Raw genomic sequence first — 18,812 nt, 5'->3', positions numbered from 1 at the left:
TGCCCAGAGACCATCAGTTTGTTTGACTAAAACTTTATATGCATGTGAGCGATGTAACTGATATATTACCCCAACACCCATTGGTTTGACTGACTTACGCTTATATCTGTGCAGACAAGTACATTGATCTCATAGTTATTGTTGTGAGAGGCCTGTATTCAGTCATTGCTATGGGGAGAGACATGAGCACGCATAGAGTCAGCCCCAGGTGCCTTGTGTTTACTACAGGAATAATGATCCGCAAGTTCCGACCAGGTTGCAGTGTTACACAAGCTGGGTCTACTGCAGGAAATAACACTGAATATCGCTTTAGGAGAGTAAGTGTCTCTTATCCACATTTATTTTTGGCCACTGAACAAGGTTATATACAATGTCAAAAAGTCCTATTAGAATAAACAGGTGATAATACCCTTGACACACACAATTCCAGCATAACTACAAAATTATCAAAGACTGTGTGGAAATGCCACATGGCTATGTAGCTACTGAATTTGTCTCATGAGAAATGGCATTTATAGCATTTCGAGGAATATCTGTTAGTGGAACTCATTCATGGCAAAAATGAAAACCAGAAATACCAATCGAGTCTAAATTTGTCCCTGTTTCTAAATATATTTGTTTAATCTTTGATCATAACAAGAGCATTAAAGATTGATTGTTACTAGAAAAAGAAAAAAATGCTAAATATTTTCTGTGTAAGCCGGTTAATGTGAGTCTGTCCACCAATAATTAGTAAAACCTACTCAACATGTAATTACATGTATAGTCTAAGTAAGGTTACCCATCAAAACCGTCTGTTGTCACAATAAGCACACAGGTTCAGCATTTGAAATAAGTTGTATTTGCATTGGACTGGCAGTTTAAAATATCTGCAGGCCCTTGTTGTTTTCAGTAAATTATGTGCTTTTTTTCACAACTGGAATCTTTCCCTTGTTTTCTCACTTTATTTATGTCTGGGAATTATCCATGATCCATCATGTTACAATAACATACAGTTTCACATTCTGGTATTTCGGCGTTTTCCATGTAGGAATGTCAACACTACTCTTTAACAGCGAAAAACATGTCTCTGAGTAAAATTGTGTACAGTGTAGTCTAATTTGTTTTTATTGGTTTGACATTAACAAGATGGACCTACAGGTTTCATTCCGGGCCTGTAGATTTTAAAGCCTGCAGATAGCAACAGGCCCTGATGGCCAGCTGGCAAATTTGCAAACACAGAGGATTTGCAGAGGTTTCGTTAACAGTTCCATACCAGGGACAGGTTGTGGCACATGGTTAGACCAGAACAACTTGAGTACTTGTGGAATGAGGAAATTTGTGTGTTGATATTGTTCAAGAATGGGTTCTGACTGGTTCGGATGCGTTGCTACTCTTGCTCCTGAAACTCTGGACATATTACTTCCATATCAGTGACTGAGTTTAGTTTAACACCACAATCAACAATATTCCAGCCATATGGCATTGGTCTGTAGATAATCTGTCTGGACCAGAAAATCAAGTGATCAACAGCATGAACATCTATCTATGCAAGTGGGATACAATGACATGTGCCAACCAAGTTGCTGACTCACTTACCCTAGAAGAAACAAATGAACAAATGAAGAAACGAATGAATGAATGAATGAATGAATGAATGAAAAAAACAGTGAAGAAACGATAGTGAGCAGTTTGTCACTGTTTCATTGTTGCATTGAACTCACTACTACTTGAGTCTTGAGCCTAATGACTGTCAGTTCATGGTAGGCTTGCTGCCAGGCATCCATGGACTGGTATGTGTAACAGCAAGTGTGAGCTTCTGTGCACATATGTAAACCACTACATGTCAGTAATGGGAAAAGCAAGGATCTTCTAATGGCCACCAGACTGTCCGAAATATAAGTTGTGGCGTTGAGTTTCTGATGTAGACATTCTCGTCATTACAAGGGCACATAACCCAGTTCATGACCATGTTTATCCATCGATATCCAAAGATCAGCAACTCCCTGAGGAGATTCCTCACTGAGTAAATATGGGGCAGATTATTATCCCCAATCAGCAGCAGTCTGACGAGTGTTTTTGAAAGATTGCAAGATCAAATGCTTGTTTGACCTTCTCCAAGAATCACCAGGATGTTGTGTGTGAACTGACTTGTATGTGTCCTGGTTTTCTCACTCTCTTTGATGGATGATATTATATCTGTGTTAAAAGACTCTCTACCGAGTCTTTCCCTGCTCCTTGCCCACTGCTGATGCCAGCAGGTGTAGTCTACAGCTACCCACCTTGTGATAGATACACCAGATTTAGTGGAAAACCATCTTAGTTGGGTATTCCTAGACATTCCTGTCAAAGTGAAAACACATTCTTACACTACCTTGTTCAACAGATGTTGACATACATACATCGTTTTCTCTTCTATATGTTGATATAAAGGATTGTTGTTCTCAGGACCTTAATAATTAGATGTTCATTGAAAGGAGAGAGCTTTTAAGATCTGACAAATAAAAATCAATGTCATTGCCTAGAAGTCTTATGTCTATTAGATGCGAGTTTAAGATTTTATGAATAGCAGTCATTCAAGTCTTGAACTTTCTGTTTCACACCTGAAGGATAATGTCGTCTGTAATTTGAGTAACTGTAACAGCATCAGAATCCAAACTGTGAAATATTTGTGTTAATTATCAATAAATATGCTAATAAGATGCTTTGAGATGACTGCTGGGGTCTGTTCATGGCATCTTGTAGGCCATGCTACAATCAGTCCTGCAATATGGCTACTGTAGGCTGTGCATCAGTCAGATCTGTAATATGGCTACTGTAGGCCATGCTACAATCAGTCCTGCAACATGGCTACTGTAGGCTGTGCATCAGTCAGATCTGTAATATGGCTACTGTAGGCTGTGGTTCAGTCAGATCTGTAATATGGCTTCTGTAGGCTGTGCTTCAGTCAGACCTGTAATATGGCTACTGTAGGCTGTGGTTCAGTCAGATCTGTAATATGGCTACTGTAAGTCGTGCTTCATTCAGATCTGTAATATGGCTACTGTAGGCTGTGCTTCAGTCAGACCTGTAATATGGCTATGTAGGCTGTGCTTCAATCAGATCTGTAGTATGGCTATGTAGGCTGTGCTTCAGTCAGATCTGTAATATGGCTATGTAGGCTGTGGTTCAGTCAGACCTGTTATATGGCTATGTAGGCTGTGCTTCAGTCAGATCTGTAATATGGCTATGTAGGCTGTGCTTCAGTCAGACCTGTTATATGGCTTTGTAGGCTGTGCTTCAGTCAGATCTGTAATATGGCTATGTAGGCTGTGCTTCAATCAGATCTGTAGTATGGCTATGTAGGCTGTGCTTCAGTCAGATCTGTAATATGGCTATGTAGGCTGTGCTTCAGTCAGACCTGTTATATGGCTTTGTAGGCTGTGGTTCAGTCAGACCTGTAATATGGCTACTGTAGGCTGTGGTTCAGTCAGATCTGTTATATGGCTTTGTAGGCTGTGCTTCAGTCAGATCTGTAATATGGCTATGTAGGCTGTGCTTCAGTCAGACCTGTAATATGGCTATGTAGGCTGTGCTTCAGTCAGATCTGTAATATGGCTACTGTAGGCCATGCTACAGTTACGACAGACCTGTAATATGGCTACTGTAGGCTGTGCTAAAATCAGACCTGTAGGAAGACTGCTTTAGGCTGGCACATCTGGAATGTTAAAGCCGACTGTCAGAGTAAGCAGCTTGCTTTATGATTGTTTTATTGGCCATTGCAGCGAAGGTGAGGATCTTACTCCTTTTCTAAATATGCCTTGCTTTAAAGGAGGGGGATTTGCTACTTTCTGCTGACATATTAACAGGCATTTTTTGTTTAATTGATCACAAGTTATTCAAGAATTTGAATTGATGTGTAATTTGTAGCTGGTCAGAGTGTATGTGGAGTGGTTGATTGGAGTGAACAACATCTGAACACATAAATCCAACGTTATGTCTGCCTCCTGCAAGGTAGAGTAGATTGTTATGATCTCTTTCATTGGTTTTGCAGATTAGAGAGTGAAATATCTTTGGCGGAGAAGCCTGATGCTCTGCTAAACTTCATGTTAGAGATTTTAACTACTGTGTTAGTTATACTGTGAGTTTGTGAGAGGACATTTTCTTCCTGTCAATTCAGTATTTCAAATTATATTCTGAAGTGTGAATATTTCACAGTTCCACACCCTATTTATTAGAGAAGCTTCACACGTGAGACTTTTACAACAGTTTTACAAACTATTAACAAATTTATGATTTGAATTTTGAAAAAAAGCTTTGCTTTGGTAGTCCTTTATTTGCCATACAAACTGAAGAGGCCACATGCAGCTTGTCGTATTTCATCTGTTGTATGCCTCTGTCCAGATACAGGTGAACCAATGCTGAAAAGCTACCACCTTTGTCAAGTCTACCGTTGTGGCCTGGTGTTAGGATTGACTTATTCTGTATCATGTTGAAATAACAAAACTGCAAATTGTGCAGTATTATGGCCATTGTTCTGGGTGAGAGTAGCTTAGTGGTTGAAGCTTTTGCTTATCATGCTGAAGGTCCAGGCTTGATTCCCCACATTTGTACAATGTGTAAAACCCATATCTGGTGTGCCCTACGGTGATATTGCTGGAATATTGCTATATGAATTGCTTTATAATTAACATAATTAAACCATGTATAGTCATTAGTGGATTTTTACTAGTCTTGCTACCAAAGGGAGATAACTATCCACATTGCCGGTGAAGTATACAAATATCCCCTGCAAGCTGGGGTGACTAGTTGGATCAGGTGGTGCATCGTCCAGCTGCCATGAGGTTGGGGGTATGGTTGGCACGCTCTTCAATCTTCTAATCATTTCTGTGTGGTTTGTCTTGCAAAAGTGTGTACAATAACATACACCATGATCACAGAATACCTTAACATGTTGAATTACTGTATATACCATGTGGATTATTATGTAGTTTAATATGGTGCTACTTTTTACAAGTGTGTTTTTTTTCTTTTCCAGGAACATGGGTGACCTTTGGAGGCCAGGTTTCAGAAGAGGTAGGGTCCTTGTCTTATCGTATTTATAACCAAAGTTCTGTGTCATGAAATATATGTCTGATTTGGACTCATCTGAACTTACTGATCTTGAAAAGTGAGTGTGTCAAGTGTATTTTGAGTTACCTCCCTTAGTTGTACAAGGATGCACATCATCTCCCACTAAATGTTTATGGAATAAACCAAGTAATACCACTTCCCGCCATATTGCTCAAAGTAGTGGAACTTCTGGAACTTCTTGGTTTTTCAGAGTCATTTTTCACACAATGTTCCACAAAGTGTATGTATAACGTCTTCCATTTTGAGTAGATGGGATAACTGGACCATCACCAGATTGAAAACATGTCACAGACTTTATCTTGGAGGTGGGTGTCCCTGTGTTAGATCATTGGGTCATCATGCTAAAGTCCGTGGGCATGTTGTATGAAGCCAATCCCTGGTTATCCCAGCTGTGGTATTGTTGGAATATTGCTAAGAGTGGCATAGAACCTCCCTTCCTCACTCACTCACTCACTCACTCACTCACTCACTCACTCACTCACTCACTCACTCACTCACTCACTCACTCACTCACTCACTCACTCACTCACTCACTCACTCACTCACTCATAGTCATGTAATATAAGCTTATGTCTTGTAACAAAAGGTTTCTTGATTTGATTTTTATTAAATCATAATTTCCTGTTATGCATCTTGGCTGTTTGTCAAACCTGGCCTCCTGTTGGTGAAACCAATCAACACCGTCCCTGCCAACCTTTGTTTGTTGCACCTTCTAGGGTCAATTGCATTTCTGAATACAATGTGGGTGTCCCTGTGTTAGATCATTGGGTCATCATGCTAAAGTCCATGTATGAAGCCAATCCCTGGTTATCCCAGCTGTGGTATTGCGGGAATATTGCTAAGAGTGGCATAGAACCTCCCTTCCTCCCTCCCTCCCTGAACATTTCTGAATACAATGTTGACCAGCTGGTAGGCAAATAGTTTCATCATATAGGACTTGATCAGATTGTTGTGTCAGACTGTGACATGAAATCAATACGAGTCGGAGGAAATGAGTGTGAAGGGAAGTGTTTTCTTTTGTCAAGTTGTCATGGAGGCCAGTCAATGCTTATTGCCTGGAAGATGTCAAGTGTGATTTCATTTAACTCCTTTCTTTGTATCTACTTTTACGCCCACGCCAACGCCGACAGCCACATTGACGTCCACACCAACACCCACTCCCATTCACTGCCCACTCACTCACTCACCCGCTGTCTTCATGCCATATTCAGGCAGATATTGTTGCCCTGTTCAGTTCTTCTATTATGATATGGGGACAAACATCAATATGCCTTGAAAGTAGCTGGACCAGTCAATATCTGACATAAATGTATGAGTTGGCCCTATTCTCAGCGTTACAACTATTCCCTGTCTTGATGGAATGCATGTTGCTGCTGCTGCTGCTGTTGCTGCTGCTGATGGTGCTGCTGCTGCTGCTGCTGCTGCTGCTGCTGATGATGATGATGATGATGGTGATGATGATGATGATGATGATGATGATGATGATGATGATGATGATGATGGTGATGATGATGATGATGATGATGGTGGTGATGGTGGTGATGATGACGATGATGATGATGGTGATGATGGTGATGATGATGGTGATGATGATGATGTGATGATGTGATGATGATGATGATGATGATGGTGATGATGATGATGATGATGATGATGGTGGTGATGATGATGATGATGATGATGGTGATGGTGATGGTGATGGTGATGATGATGATGATGATAACTTTTGCAGCAAGCTCGTGAAGATCCAGACAATCGTGAAAATTGAGACAATGAATAGGATTGAGTGGTCAGGATCGCTGACTTGGTTGACACATGTTCCCATTTGCATAGATTGATGCTTATGCTGTTGATCACTGGATTGTTTGATCCAGCCTTGATTATTTACAGACCATTGCTGTATGGCTAGAATTTAACATAAAACTAAACTCACTACTGGTGAAGCGATGCACCAGTACATCAGTTCTTGTAGAGATTTCATGACACAGTACAAACATAATACATTTTGCTCTGTATTGATATAAGATGATACACTTGATAGAATACTGTTGAAGTACAGTTCAGCTGTGTTGCTACTCAGACAGTCTGATGGCACAGGTGTCAATCTCATTCAGGCACGTCACCAACCGTGAGCCATTTTAGCTGGATGGTTTGTGTCATGACATTCAAGACCATTTCAGCTGGTAAACCCATACACTTCACAATATGAATTCTTAATGCAAGAGAATGACCTTTTTTTAGGGGGGGGGGGCACAGGAGGCATATTGATTATAAAAATTATGTGAAGTAATCATTGAATGACACCAGGTGTTCACAAGAGAGTTATTTCCTGCCCTATAAATTGTCACTCACTGCCCACACAATTTTCAGAAATATTTGTGTTTCCTGTGAGATGCTGCACAGCAATACATATGCCATGTATGACAGCATGTACCATCCACACAAATACATCATGACCAGATCCTGTCGTATTGGCATATTTACAGATTTTAGGAGTGAGTGAGTGATTTGTATGCCACACTCAGCAATATTCCATCTATATGGTGGCAGTCTGTAAAAAAATTGAGTCTGGACCAGGCAATCCTGTTATCAACAGCATGAGCATCGATCTGAGCAAGTGGGAACTGATGACATGAGTCAACCAAGTCAGCGAACCTGACCACCTGATCCCATTAGTCGCCTCTTATGACAAGCATAGTCGCCTTTTATGGCAAGCATGGGTGAAGACTTATTCTACCTTCAGGTCTGCACGGAATTTAGGACTACACGGTATAATCAGTTTAATGGTATATTGCAAAAGGCTTTCAAACAATACATAATTCAGTATTATTTTTATCTCAGAACCAGTATATTGGTCAATATATATACATGAAGTTTTGTGATTATCTCCATGGTTTATGTACTACACAGACATTCATTCACACTGAACTTGTTCATTGTAATAAACTGACAAAACAGCATACTTTACGTACTTCACTTTAAACTTTACAAAAGAGAAAAAAAATACAAACCCTCAAAATCAAATCTAAATTAGAGATTTCCATAATTAGAACCGTGGCGTGCATATATTAGGGCCTTTTTCATTGTTGAATGTTCTCATCACGATACGGCTGAAATATTGCTGATGTGACGTTAAATATTAACTCACTCCCTCACTCACTCACTCACTCACTCACTCACTCACTCACTCACTCACTCACTATTTTAGGGCTTTAGAATGCTGAAAATAGGCTGTGCATGTACAATCAATATCACTCAATGTCAAACACTTAAGGTCCCAAAATGTCCCAATACATATCAGAATTTGTATACCAGAATGGCAATATATTGCTATTCAATGTATTTGACAATACACAGCCCATTGATTTTGTTGAAATTAAAACCAATACCTTCATTTTAAATCAGCTTTGAACAGTTCTGATTCTGCTGCCTAGAACTGAAATGGATATATGGATTATAATATTATCGAAACTTTCTGAACAACTGTACATGTAACGATGCATGTAACATAATCCATTATTCATACATTAATGAGATTTACTTGTAGGCATCAATTGGTTATATAACCCGGAAGTGGTGGGATATTGATGGGGCAGCTACTGAGCAGTGGTTCATGTCTGTATTGTGTTAGCAATCAATACGTCAACTACTGTGTTCTGTTGTACATGTGTTCGTGTTCTGTTGCTACTCATGTGACCTGGTCAGAAGTGCTGGCACAGGGTGGGATCGAGGTAGTTAATTTTGATCTGCTAACCCAAGTACATTTTTTAATGCGGAGGGATATAGTCGACGCCTTGTCCGTCCGTCTGTAATCATTTTATTTCCGGAGCATAACTCAGGAACCATTCAATATTTTTAGACCAAACTTGATAAATATAGTAGTCTCAGCCAATGGTTGTGCCTTTTGCTATTTACAGATTTTTGGCATTTATATTGTTTTTGTTTTTCTATGGAACATTTTGGTGGTAGTCTTATGGTGGAGTGAGCTTTGTTTCCGTAGCAGAACTAAAAAAATGTTCAATATTTCTCTGTAAAACTTGGTAGATATATCAATCAGAACCTAAAGTGGTGCCTTTTGCTATGTACAGGTTTTTGTGATGTATTATTTTCTTGGTTTCCATGGAAACGTTTCGGACATAGTCTCAAAAGTGAGAGGTGTGTTTCGTTTCCGGAGCAGAACTCAAAAACCATTCAATATTTTTCTGAAAAACTTGGTAGATATATCAATCTGAACCTATAGTGGTGCCTTTTGGTATTTACAGGTTTTTGTGATTTATTATTTTCTTGGTCTCCATGGAAATGTTTTGGACTTAGTCTCAAATGTGAGAGGTGTGTTTCGTTTCCGGAGCAGAACTCTGAAACTTCTAAATATCTGTCAGTAAAACTTAGTAGATATGTGTGACAGACCCCAGAGTGGTGCCTTTTGCTATTTACAGGTTTTTGTGATTTATCATTTTTTGGTTTCCATGGAAACGTTTTGGACTTCAAAATAGAGGGATGGGCTTCGTTTCCGGAGCAGAAATGAAAAACCTTTCAATATTTTTCTGCAAAACTTGGTAGGAACCTATAGTGGTGCCTTTTGCTATTTCCAGGTTTTAGTGATTGATTATTTTCTCAGTTTCCATGGAAACGTTTTTGATTTACTCTCAAAAGTGAGAGGTGTGTTTCATTTCCGGAACATAACTCAAAAACTTCTTAATATCTGTTGGTAAAACTTGACAGATATGTGTGGCAGACCCCAAAGTGGTGCCTTTTGCTATGTACAGGTATTTGCGATTTATTATTTTCTCGGTTTCCATGGAAACGTTTCAGACTTAGTCTCAAAATGGAGGGATGGGCTTCGTTCCTGGAGCAGAACTCAAAAACCGTTTGATATTCTTCTGTCAGTACAACTTGGCAGATATGTGTGGCAGACCCCAAAGTGGTGCCTTTTGGTTTTTAAAGGTTTTTGTGATGTATTATTCTCTTGGTTTCCTTGGAAACATTTCTCAAAATGGAGGATGGGCTTCGTTCCCAGAGCACAACTGGAAAACCGTTTCATATCTTTCAACAGATCTTGGCAGATGTCTTAGACAGATCATGAAATGGTGACTTTGCTGATTACAGATATATCGCATTTATAATTTTCATGAATTCCATGGAAACAATTCAAACTGAAAAAACAATGAATAACTGTCAGATGATTTGTCCTTTCAAACATGTGGGGCCTGGGGGATATGTCATCTTCTGTTGACTCTTGTTTTAAAGGGGCACTGATGCAGAGTGATTAATGTTTCTCGCAAATGGTCTAATTTGAAAGCAAGCTGCAAGTTTGTCAGCACCTGCTTCCTTAACCGTGACAGACACAGAGACTGGGCTTCTGTCCATATTGGCAGAATTTTTTCACCATATTAAACTGTGAGAAGGGTGGGTGCACATCACATGCCGTTATCTGAAAATATCCCTGGTATTCCTTATCTGATTGTAACAAAGAATAGTGCAGTGTAGGTGTTTCCTAATGCCTGGATGGTATAGTGACTGATCCAATTTGATCCTATTTCTGCGTTTTCTTCCTCGATATTTAACCATGTCATGTAAAAATATTATGTCTACCGGCACGTAACAAGCCATATAATTAGATAGTACTGAGGGTTAGTCAAACGTTCATAGCAAAAATAATGTGTAATTTTTGCCAGATTCTTCCCTGGTCAATTATCTGTGGTAATAAGAACAAACATTTGATTTGTTTGAATCCGCAAACTAATAGCAACGACTTTGCATTGGTGGAAAAATCTGAAGCTTTCAGGTGTAAAAAACTGATTTTACCCTTTTACCTAAGCACACAGCAAATGCTTATATGTATTTCTTATGTAACAAAGAAGTTCCATTGGTATGTTCAAAACTGTTTAGGCCCAAAAGTGTTTTCAGGCTGCATGCAATAAAGCGATTACTTCTCCTTTGCTGTAACCTGCATTTGGTGGTATAAACCTACGTGATATTTGTGATCATTCACTTGATGGTCAGTTAATGAATTTATAACAGGTATTAATAGTGGTAACACCACTCAGATTACTTGACAAAGGTTCCCATTTGGCATTTCTTCTGTCTGGAGTAAATGCTCAACATTATAAATTAAGGTCTGATGTGGATAATGTATTACATGTTCTGTAATATGTGCACAGAGTTACGAAAACAAACATCGATCAAAGGATTAACCAATAACACACTTAATTACTTTTATCTTCCACAACCGATTTCTCAAAAGGCAGTGTTTATGTTTGTAGATTTACTAATCTATACTGACTACACCTCATCGTAAAGTATGAGTGTAAAAATAACATCCTTCCTTCAAAGAATTAACTGCCAATATGTTGATTGATTGATTGTTCATTATTGGCTGACTAAATTGCTTAAAATTAGTTGCCAGCTGTGCTGTCTTGGTTGACCAATGAGACTATACACCAATGTAAAAAATCTGAAATGAGGAATCACTCTTTTGCAAATTTGACTGTTGAAAGACACATGACACAGAGCAGGATTATTTACCAGCTAGAGATGAATGGCATATCGTTCTTTTTTGTGGATATTGATGGATACATTCCTGAACATGTTATGGCCTGACATTGTTGCTATAACTTTAGTCTCTTTTAAATTTAATAATTGCATTTTGTTTTAATTAATTTGTAGGAGCATTCAGCAGAATTTGCATGATAGACAACATACACTAGGTCGCACGCAGGGCGTGTGTGATGTATGATTCACACTGGCAATCCATAAAAATGTTTAGATATTACAGTCATGTTATAAATTCAGTATAAGTGTAAGCAGACCATGTGCTTTTTATTATCTTTCAAAATGCATACAGATATGATAATAAACTAGTAAGGGTTATGAGACAAATGTAAAGTTGTACATTGTCTTTGTTTCTTTTCAGTCCTAGCATCTTTCTATCACTGGCAGATGATTAAACTTCAAAGTGTTTCATTTGTTTTCACAATAATGAAGTAAAAATGACTTTATTGTTGTTGATAAGTCAATACTTTAACTATCAGTTGTGCATATGGGTGGGGCAGCAGAGGTCATGAACCAGTCATGAATTATGGGATATCATCTGGGTACTCATGGGAGAAAAAGGAAAAGGAACAGCCAGTCCAGGGACAACTGCTCAGCACTAGTGCCCCTTTAAGATTTCATCTGTGTTCCGCTATGTTGCATCCACCAGATGACTAAACTTTCCCGGCCATACTACCAAACACCCCGACCCCACTACTAATCATCCTGACCCAACCACCAAACGCCCCTACCGCACTACAAAACACCCTTGACTCACTTCAACTCTCATCCCCACTACAAAACACCCTTGACTCACTACATACCAAACACCCTTGACTCACTAAATAACAAACACCCTTGACTCACTACATACCAAACACCCTTGACTCACTAAATAACAAACACCCTTGACTCACTTCAGGACTCTCCATCCCCACTACTAAACACCCCCACCCCACTACCAAACACCCTTGACTCACTAAATACCAAACACCTTTGACTGACTAAATACCAAACACCCATGGAAACGCTTCAGACTTAGTCTCAAAATGGAGGGATGGGCTTCGTTCCCAGAGCAGAACACCAAACACCCTTGACTGACTAAATACCAAACACCCCGACCCGCTACAAAGCACCCTTGACTGACTAAATCCCAAAAGCCCGACCCACTACAAAACACCCTTGACTCACTATATATCAAACACCCCGATCCTCTACGAAACTCCCCATCCCCATTTCTCATTCATTTAATGATTCTGTACACAACTACCTATGTGCAGTGTGTTAATTCTCCCAAATCTTTGGCTCTTGGCAACATGCCCAGGACTGGGTAGGCTGGTCCACTGTCTGTATTTCCCCTCCCTGACAATCAGTGATGACCAGGGCAAGGTGCTGTCTGGCATTGTGACATCTTGCATTGCAAATTTCCTGCTGATAAATCTACCTACCGGCAAGATAATAATGTGCAGTATCGTCAACATTTTGCTGGCCGGTCAAATATCCATTAGCAATAACAAGATCAGTTGGCTTGTGTCCTGCATGACACCTCCCCACACCATGGCACAACTGCCCAGTACTGATCATGGTCAAGATGAGTGATTGTATTGTCTGTCATTTCAGAATCAGAGTCAAATCAATGAATTGTCTGTCAACATGGTCTCATGGTATTTCTGCATAGCTGGTCTGGTGTTGTCTAGACACCCCATTATTATCACTTAAGGTGTTACAGTCATACCTTCCACAGGATGTGTCACAGCTTCCAAGCTGGATTTGGGATACAGATGTTGAAATTCACCTTCTTGTGATTTGACAGAATCTTTGCAAATCATAAGAGCAGTTAGGGATCTATATATAGTGGTGTAAGTTACCGTATTGAGATAATCTGGTGTGTTTGTTTTTAATTTTACCACTCTGTTGGTTTGGCTAGCATGTCTATTCATCTGCCATCTCTTTTAAGCTCATAGGCTTCATGGGTATTCTTTAAGCTGTTTTTCATTACAAAAACCCAAAATAAAACCTTCCCAAGTAGTTAAATGAAACATGTGTGAGGTAATTACAGTTATTATATAATTTCTTACTTTACCTTTGGAGCATTAAGGTACTTTGAAGTAGGTTTCCATGGAATCCAAATATCAGGGTCTTACCATTCCGGTGTACAGCTTATTGTGAAAGCATGTCAGTTTAAATCTCCACATATGGTTCCTCATACTGCCTGTCTTTTATGTTTAGGCTTTCGTTTTGAGGAGAAAATTCCCAATTTGTAAGATAGCCCATGTGTCATTTAAGATTAACTTTGAGGATTTAATTGGCACCATTTGCTTGGTGCATTGCTTATTTACTGATTTATCTGTTTAGGTGGATGGGTTGTTTATCGATGATATGATTGCTGGAGCTTTCAAGATGTCATTGTGACATCACAGTGTGATAGGTGCTCATGTTGTCAGTCACTAGTTGGCTATGAAGTGGTATAAGATGCTATAATAGCTGGTTTTGTTATTACTTGTATGACAGTGTTTCAGTTCATTTGGATGACTCTCAACTGTTATGAGATTTATATGAATCACCGTGATGATGTTAGTTTATTCATTTTGTCTTCTCAGGTTGCAGAAGAACTCCTCACCCTGGCTTACGAAAGTGGAATCAATCTGTTTGACACAGCAGAGGTTTATGCTGCGGGCAAGTGAGTATGCAATGTGTCTTGTGTCACAAGTCGTATCCAGGGACAGCCTAGGGGTAGCCTAGTGGTAAAGGCATTCACTCATCACGCTGAAAACCTGGGTTCGATTCCCCACATGGTCACAATGTCTGAAGCCTATTTCTGGTGCCTCCTGCTGTGATATTGCTGGAATATTGCTAAAAGTGGTATAAAACTAAACTCACTCAAGTCATATCCAGACTGTGCTTTATCAGCTTTATAATGAGTGGCTCCTCATCTTGAGGATTTGTAATTACTCCCAAACTACTTTTTTGACTTTCGGCCAAATATTCAGTAAACAAAGAGGACTTTTGATTTCATGTTTGGAATATGTTTAACACATCATTCAAGATGTGTATGTACTGTAACTGTTGATAGATGTGATTAACCAGATGTTAGGACAGGCTTAAGCAGATGAATGTAGGGGACCGTTCATCATTTTGTATACAAATACTGGAGGAGGAGGTCATTAATTTTGTAAGTAAAATAGTTTAATATTATGCTTAAACATATGAGGACGGGGAAGGGTGTCACTTACTTTGTACATCTATTTGGGAGGGTGGGAGGGAGTAGGGGGGTGGGAGTCATTCACATTGTACATGATTCTCCACAAATCATCATCGCTCTTCCCTAGCCAAGTATGGCTAGTTCCTAGGAATTGCTAAATCTGTGTACACTGCCTGATGATAAAGGAATGATATAGAGGGAACTGAATAAAATATATATCATTTTTTAGTTTATAAACATTTCAGTTGAAATGGATCAAAAGAGCATAGGCTGTAGAAAATTGGATGCGAAAGTTGAATTAAATGAATGAATAGGGAAGAGAGACCCAGTATTTTATATTGAGATGTCTTAGCATCCTTTACATGTAACGTTAATATGGAGTCACTAGTAAAATATGTAATAAATTCAACATTATAAAAACAGTAGAAGACAAGATTTCATTACTGTGTCTACTGGATTAGTGGCAGATAAGTGATAAAGCTGGAAACCATTACGAGAATGCTTAAAGCAATGGTAATTTGATGATGGTGATGGGATTGTGATGGTGGTAAGGTGATGATGGTAAGGTTATGGTGGTAAGGTGATCGTGATGGTATTGTGAAGGTGGTAATGTGATGGTGGTGATGTAATGATGGTGAGGTGATGATGGTAAAGTGATTGTGATGGTAATGTAATGATGGCAATGTGATGATGGTAATATGATGGTAATGTGATGATGGTAATGTGATTGTGATGGTAATGTGATGATGGTAATGCGATGATGGTACCATAATGGCACTAAGGCTTGTCAGGCATGGGCTGTTATTCCTGATGATCAACATATCCCACGGGGCAAACATTTAGAATATAAATAATCAATTTAATGAGATGAATCTAAACTTGATTAGTAATGTCCCTCCAGACACTGCTGTTATATCAAAGTCTCATTTTCTTCAGTGTAGAGTTTTATGAGATATTTTATATTATTTTATATTGAATTTGTATATTTTGTAAATGAGACAAATTGAGTACGTGTAAGTGAATGTGTAAAACAAGGGAGACAACTTGCAGTAGCAGCACGTTCAAGTAAAGCTGTGCAATACGATAGTAACTTTCTTTACATGCAAGTCAAGTTTGTTACTTCATCACTATGCAGTGGTAAGGTCTGTTTCACACAAGAGGCTAACTGAGGCTTTACGCTAAAATTAGTAAAGAAAGTTGATCATCGCAGAGTTATGTCCCTTAGGTATGTCAGTGACTATTGTTCAGGGATTTGAATCCCACATTCTAGGTTTGTCTGCACTTTACTTATACTAAAGGGTTTCATATGTGTGGTAAACATTTCAGACCTGCTTCACTTCAGCCATTTCTACCACATCAGGCAAACTAACTAAATACTCTTTAAACGAGTTTTGAACAAATAAATGACTTACTTCTTCTCAGTCAAAATGTCAAGATTGAAAAATCAAAACAGGCAGTGTTGAATGAAAATCAATTTTACAAAAGAATATTTTTGATATATTGTTAACCTATGACAACAAGTTTTGATCAATTTTGGAAAATTTGTTACGTTTTTTAAAACTTTTTGCAAGAAAATTGTTATTATGGTATTTTTGTCATTTTATGAACTTATTGCCTCAAATATTGAATTTGAATAATGTACAAAATGGAATATGAAAGTGGAAATTTTGTTTCAATATCTGTTCTTTAATATCCAAATAGCAATCTTGATGGTTTAAATGGATTTTTAAAAGTAATAACAGACCTGGATAATGGTTCGTCAGTTTGGTCATTGTAATAGTGTTGAGAATTAATGTATTATGCTGATAGTGTTCAAACATGTACATTTTAAGTTTGAAATCAAGTACTTACATGTATGTCAAAGTCAGTAAAACACACTTTGCTTGGTTACACAATGCATCATCCATCATGGCCTCTGTATACATAATCCAACAGAACCCAGACCAAAATACCAGAAAGTAATTTATAGGAAAAAAAGTAGGTTATCAGTATTCTGGAGTAATAAGAGGAAACAGATGCTAATCTCCTGACAGTACCAGCCAGAAATACACATAGTTAGTCAGGCAGTTCCATGAGTCCTTCACAGTTAAAGGAGGAGAACACCTTGAAAGTACCATCCTAGGAGAGGCATCCACAGTTAAAGGGGAGAGAACACTTTGAAAGTACCATCCTAGGAGAGACATCCATAGTTAAAGGAGGAGAACACCTTGAAAATACCATCCTGGGAGAGACATCCACATTTAAAAGGGAGAGAACACCCTGAAAGTACCATCCTAAGAGAGACATCCACAGTTAAAGGGGAGAGAACACTTTGAAAGTACCATCCTAGGAGAGACATCCATAGTTAAAGGAGGAGAACACCTTGAAAGTACCATCCTAGGAGAGACATCCACAGTTAAAGGAGAACACCTTGAAAGTACCATCCTAGAAGACACATTGACAGGCTGATTGGCTATTTTAGGCTAGTATGGGGAGATAATGTTGGATAGTAGAGACTGATAGTGTCATTGGGAGCAGAAAATGGTGGTGGAATTTGGAATGTATAGATTTGGAATAATTCAATGTTTATATCATGATGGTATAGAAGAATGCTGCCAGAACCCCGAAATATGTCAGAATTCACAGATTGTTGGATAATTTAGATGCTGGATTATACAAAGTCCACTGTAGTCATCTAAAAATAAGGGTAAAGAACATTATGAAGCTGACAGACCCATCAGAGTAATACGCAGTTAAAGGATGAATACACTCCAAACTGACAGCCCCAGGAGAGACTTCCACTGTTAAAGGAGCACTGAACCCACATCATACATTCTCTCACTGACTGTTATAAAAAAATAATGATAAATTGTATTGTACAAATACAGACACTCCAGTGAGGTACAAAAACAAAGATATCACCATTTACATTCATGATATCACACAGTTATAATGCTTGTCGTAACAGGTGAAAAAGGGGATCAGATCGTTAGACACACTGACTTGGTTTACAAACGTCATCGTTGTGTAGATCAGTGCTCATGGTGTCTATCATTGGATTGTCTGGCCCAATTATTTACAGATTACTGCAACACAGTTGGAATATTGCTGAATGCAGCATTAAACAGCAACCAAACAAACCCAGCCTGAACATGTCATCCTCGGAGTGCAGTGGGACACATGGACAGGCAATGCTACTGTATTCTTATGGTGGCACAGACTGAGCAGCTCAAGAGGCAGTTGTCATCATCTTGATATCATATGCAGAATGTATTCTAATGCCTTGACCAGTGGAATGGAGTGCCCCTTTAATTGTTACCAATGTAGGTTGATGTTCCTAAGACAGGAGGTAGCCAGTAGTATTTAGGACCTAGAAATAGACTGTTGAGATAGATCTCGGTGTGAGTGCCTCAGACAGTTTGTCTGTTTTGTTTAGAATCCTGGCTGCCTCTCCTGTTTGCTTTGGGCTATTTCTCAAGATTCACGTTTATACAGACAAGAGGAACTTGGTTCAGAGTGTGTCAAAATATTGATATCAGCTAATAAGGTGTAAGGGGCAGTGTTAATACTTTGATAAGCGATGTTTCAAATGTTGCTGATATGTTTACCATGATGTTTTTATCCAGAGACCTAATGAAATAATTGTGTGAATTTTCATGGAAGGTGGGTGATATTGCTTCTTGACAATGCGACGAGTCACAACTGCAAGAATCTTAAACTGACTATTGTTACTGTGCATTTCTTGCCACTGAACACAACTGCACACATCCAACCCATGGATGCAGGAATCATACAGACTTTTAAGGCACATTATAGGAAACAAGTTGTGAAACATTTCTTGGACTTGAGCATGATGACACCCCTGTTGTGAATTTGTGGCAAGCATTACGGATGGTCAGTGTACATTGTAGTTATGCTTCAATGTTGTTTTGTTTTCACGTGTAGCCAACCGTCTAGGTCCTGATTCAGACATCCGAATGATTCGTATATCCGAACAATTCAATAAAAA

At 38.8% G+C, this 18,812-nt stretch overlaps 1 protein-coding gene across 13 annotated transcripts in view; it reads left to right on the top strand.

Annotated features, from left to right (window-relative positions):
- Positions 1–18,812, top strand: part of LOC137267857 (voltage-gated potassium channel subunit beta-2-like) — a 138,313-nt gene that overhangs the window by 74,291 nt on the left and 45,210 nt on the right. For all 13 annotated transcript variants that reach the window (XM_067802292.1, XM_067802293.1, XM_067802290.1 and 10 more), the window contains 2 exons: positions 4,997–5,034; positions 14,223–14,302. In XM_067802292.1, the coding sequence (XP_067658393.1) occupies positions 4,997–5,034; positions 14,223–14,302 (118 nt within the window). The remainder of the gene's footprint in view (positions 1–4,996; positions 5,035–14,222; positions 14,303–18,812) is intronic.

Source organism: Haliotis asinina, chromosome 16 (assembly GCF_037392515.1).
Source record: "Haliotis asinina isolate JCU_RB_2024 chromosome 16, JCU_Hal_asi_v2, whole genome shotgun sequence".
Lineage (NCBI taxonomy): Eukaryota > Metazoa > Mollusca > Gastropoda > Lepetellida > Haliotidae > Haliotis > Haliotis asinina.
Note: the sequence above shows the minus strand (reverse complement) of the source record. Positions and strands in the feature narration are given on the sequence as shown.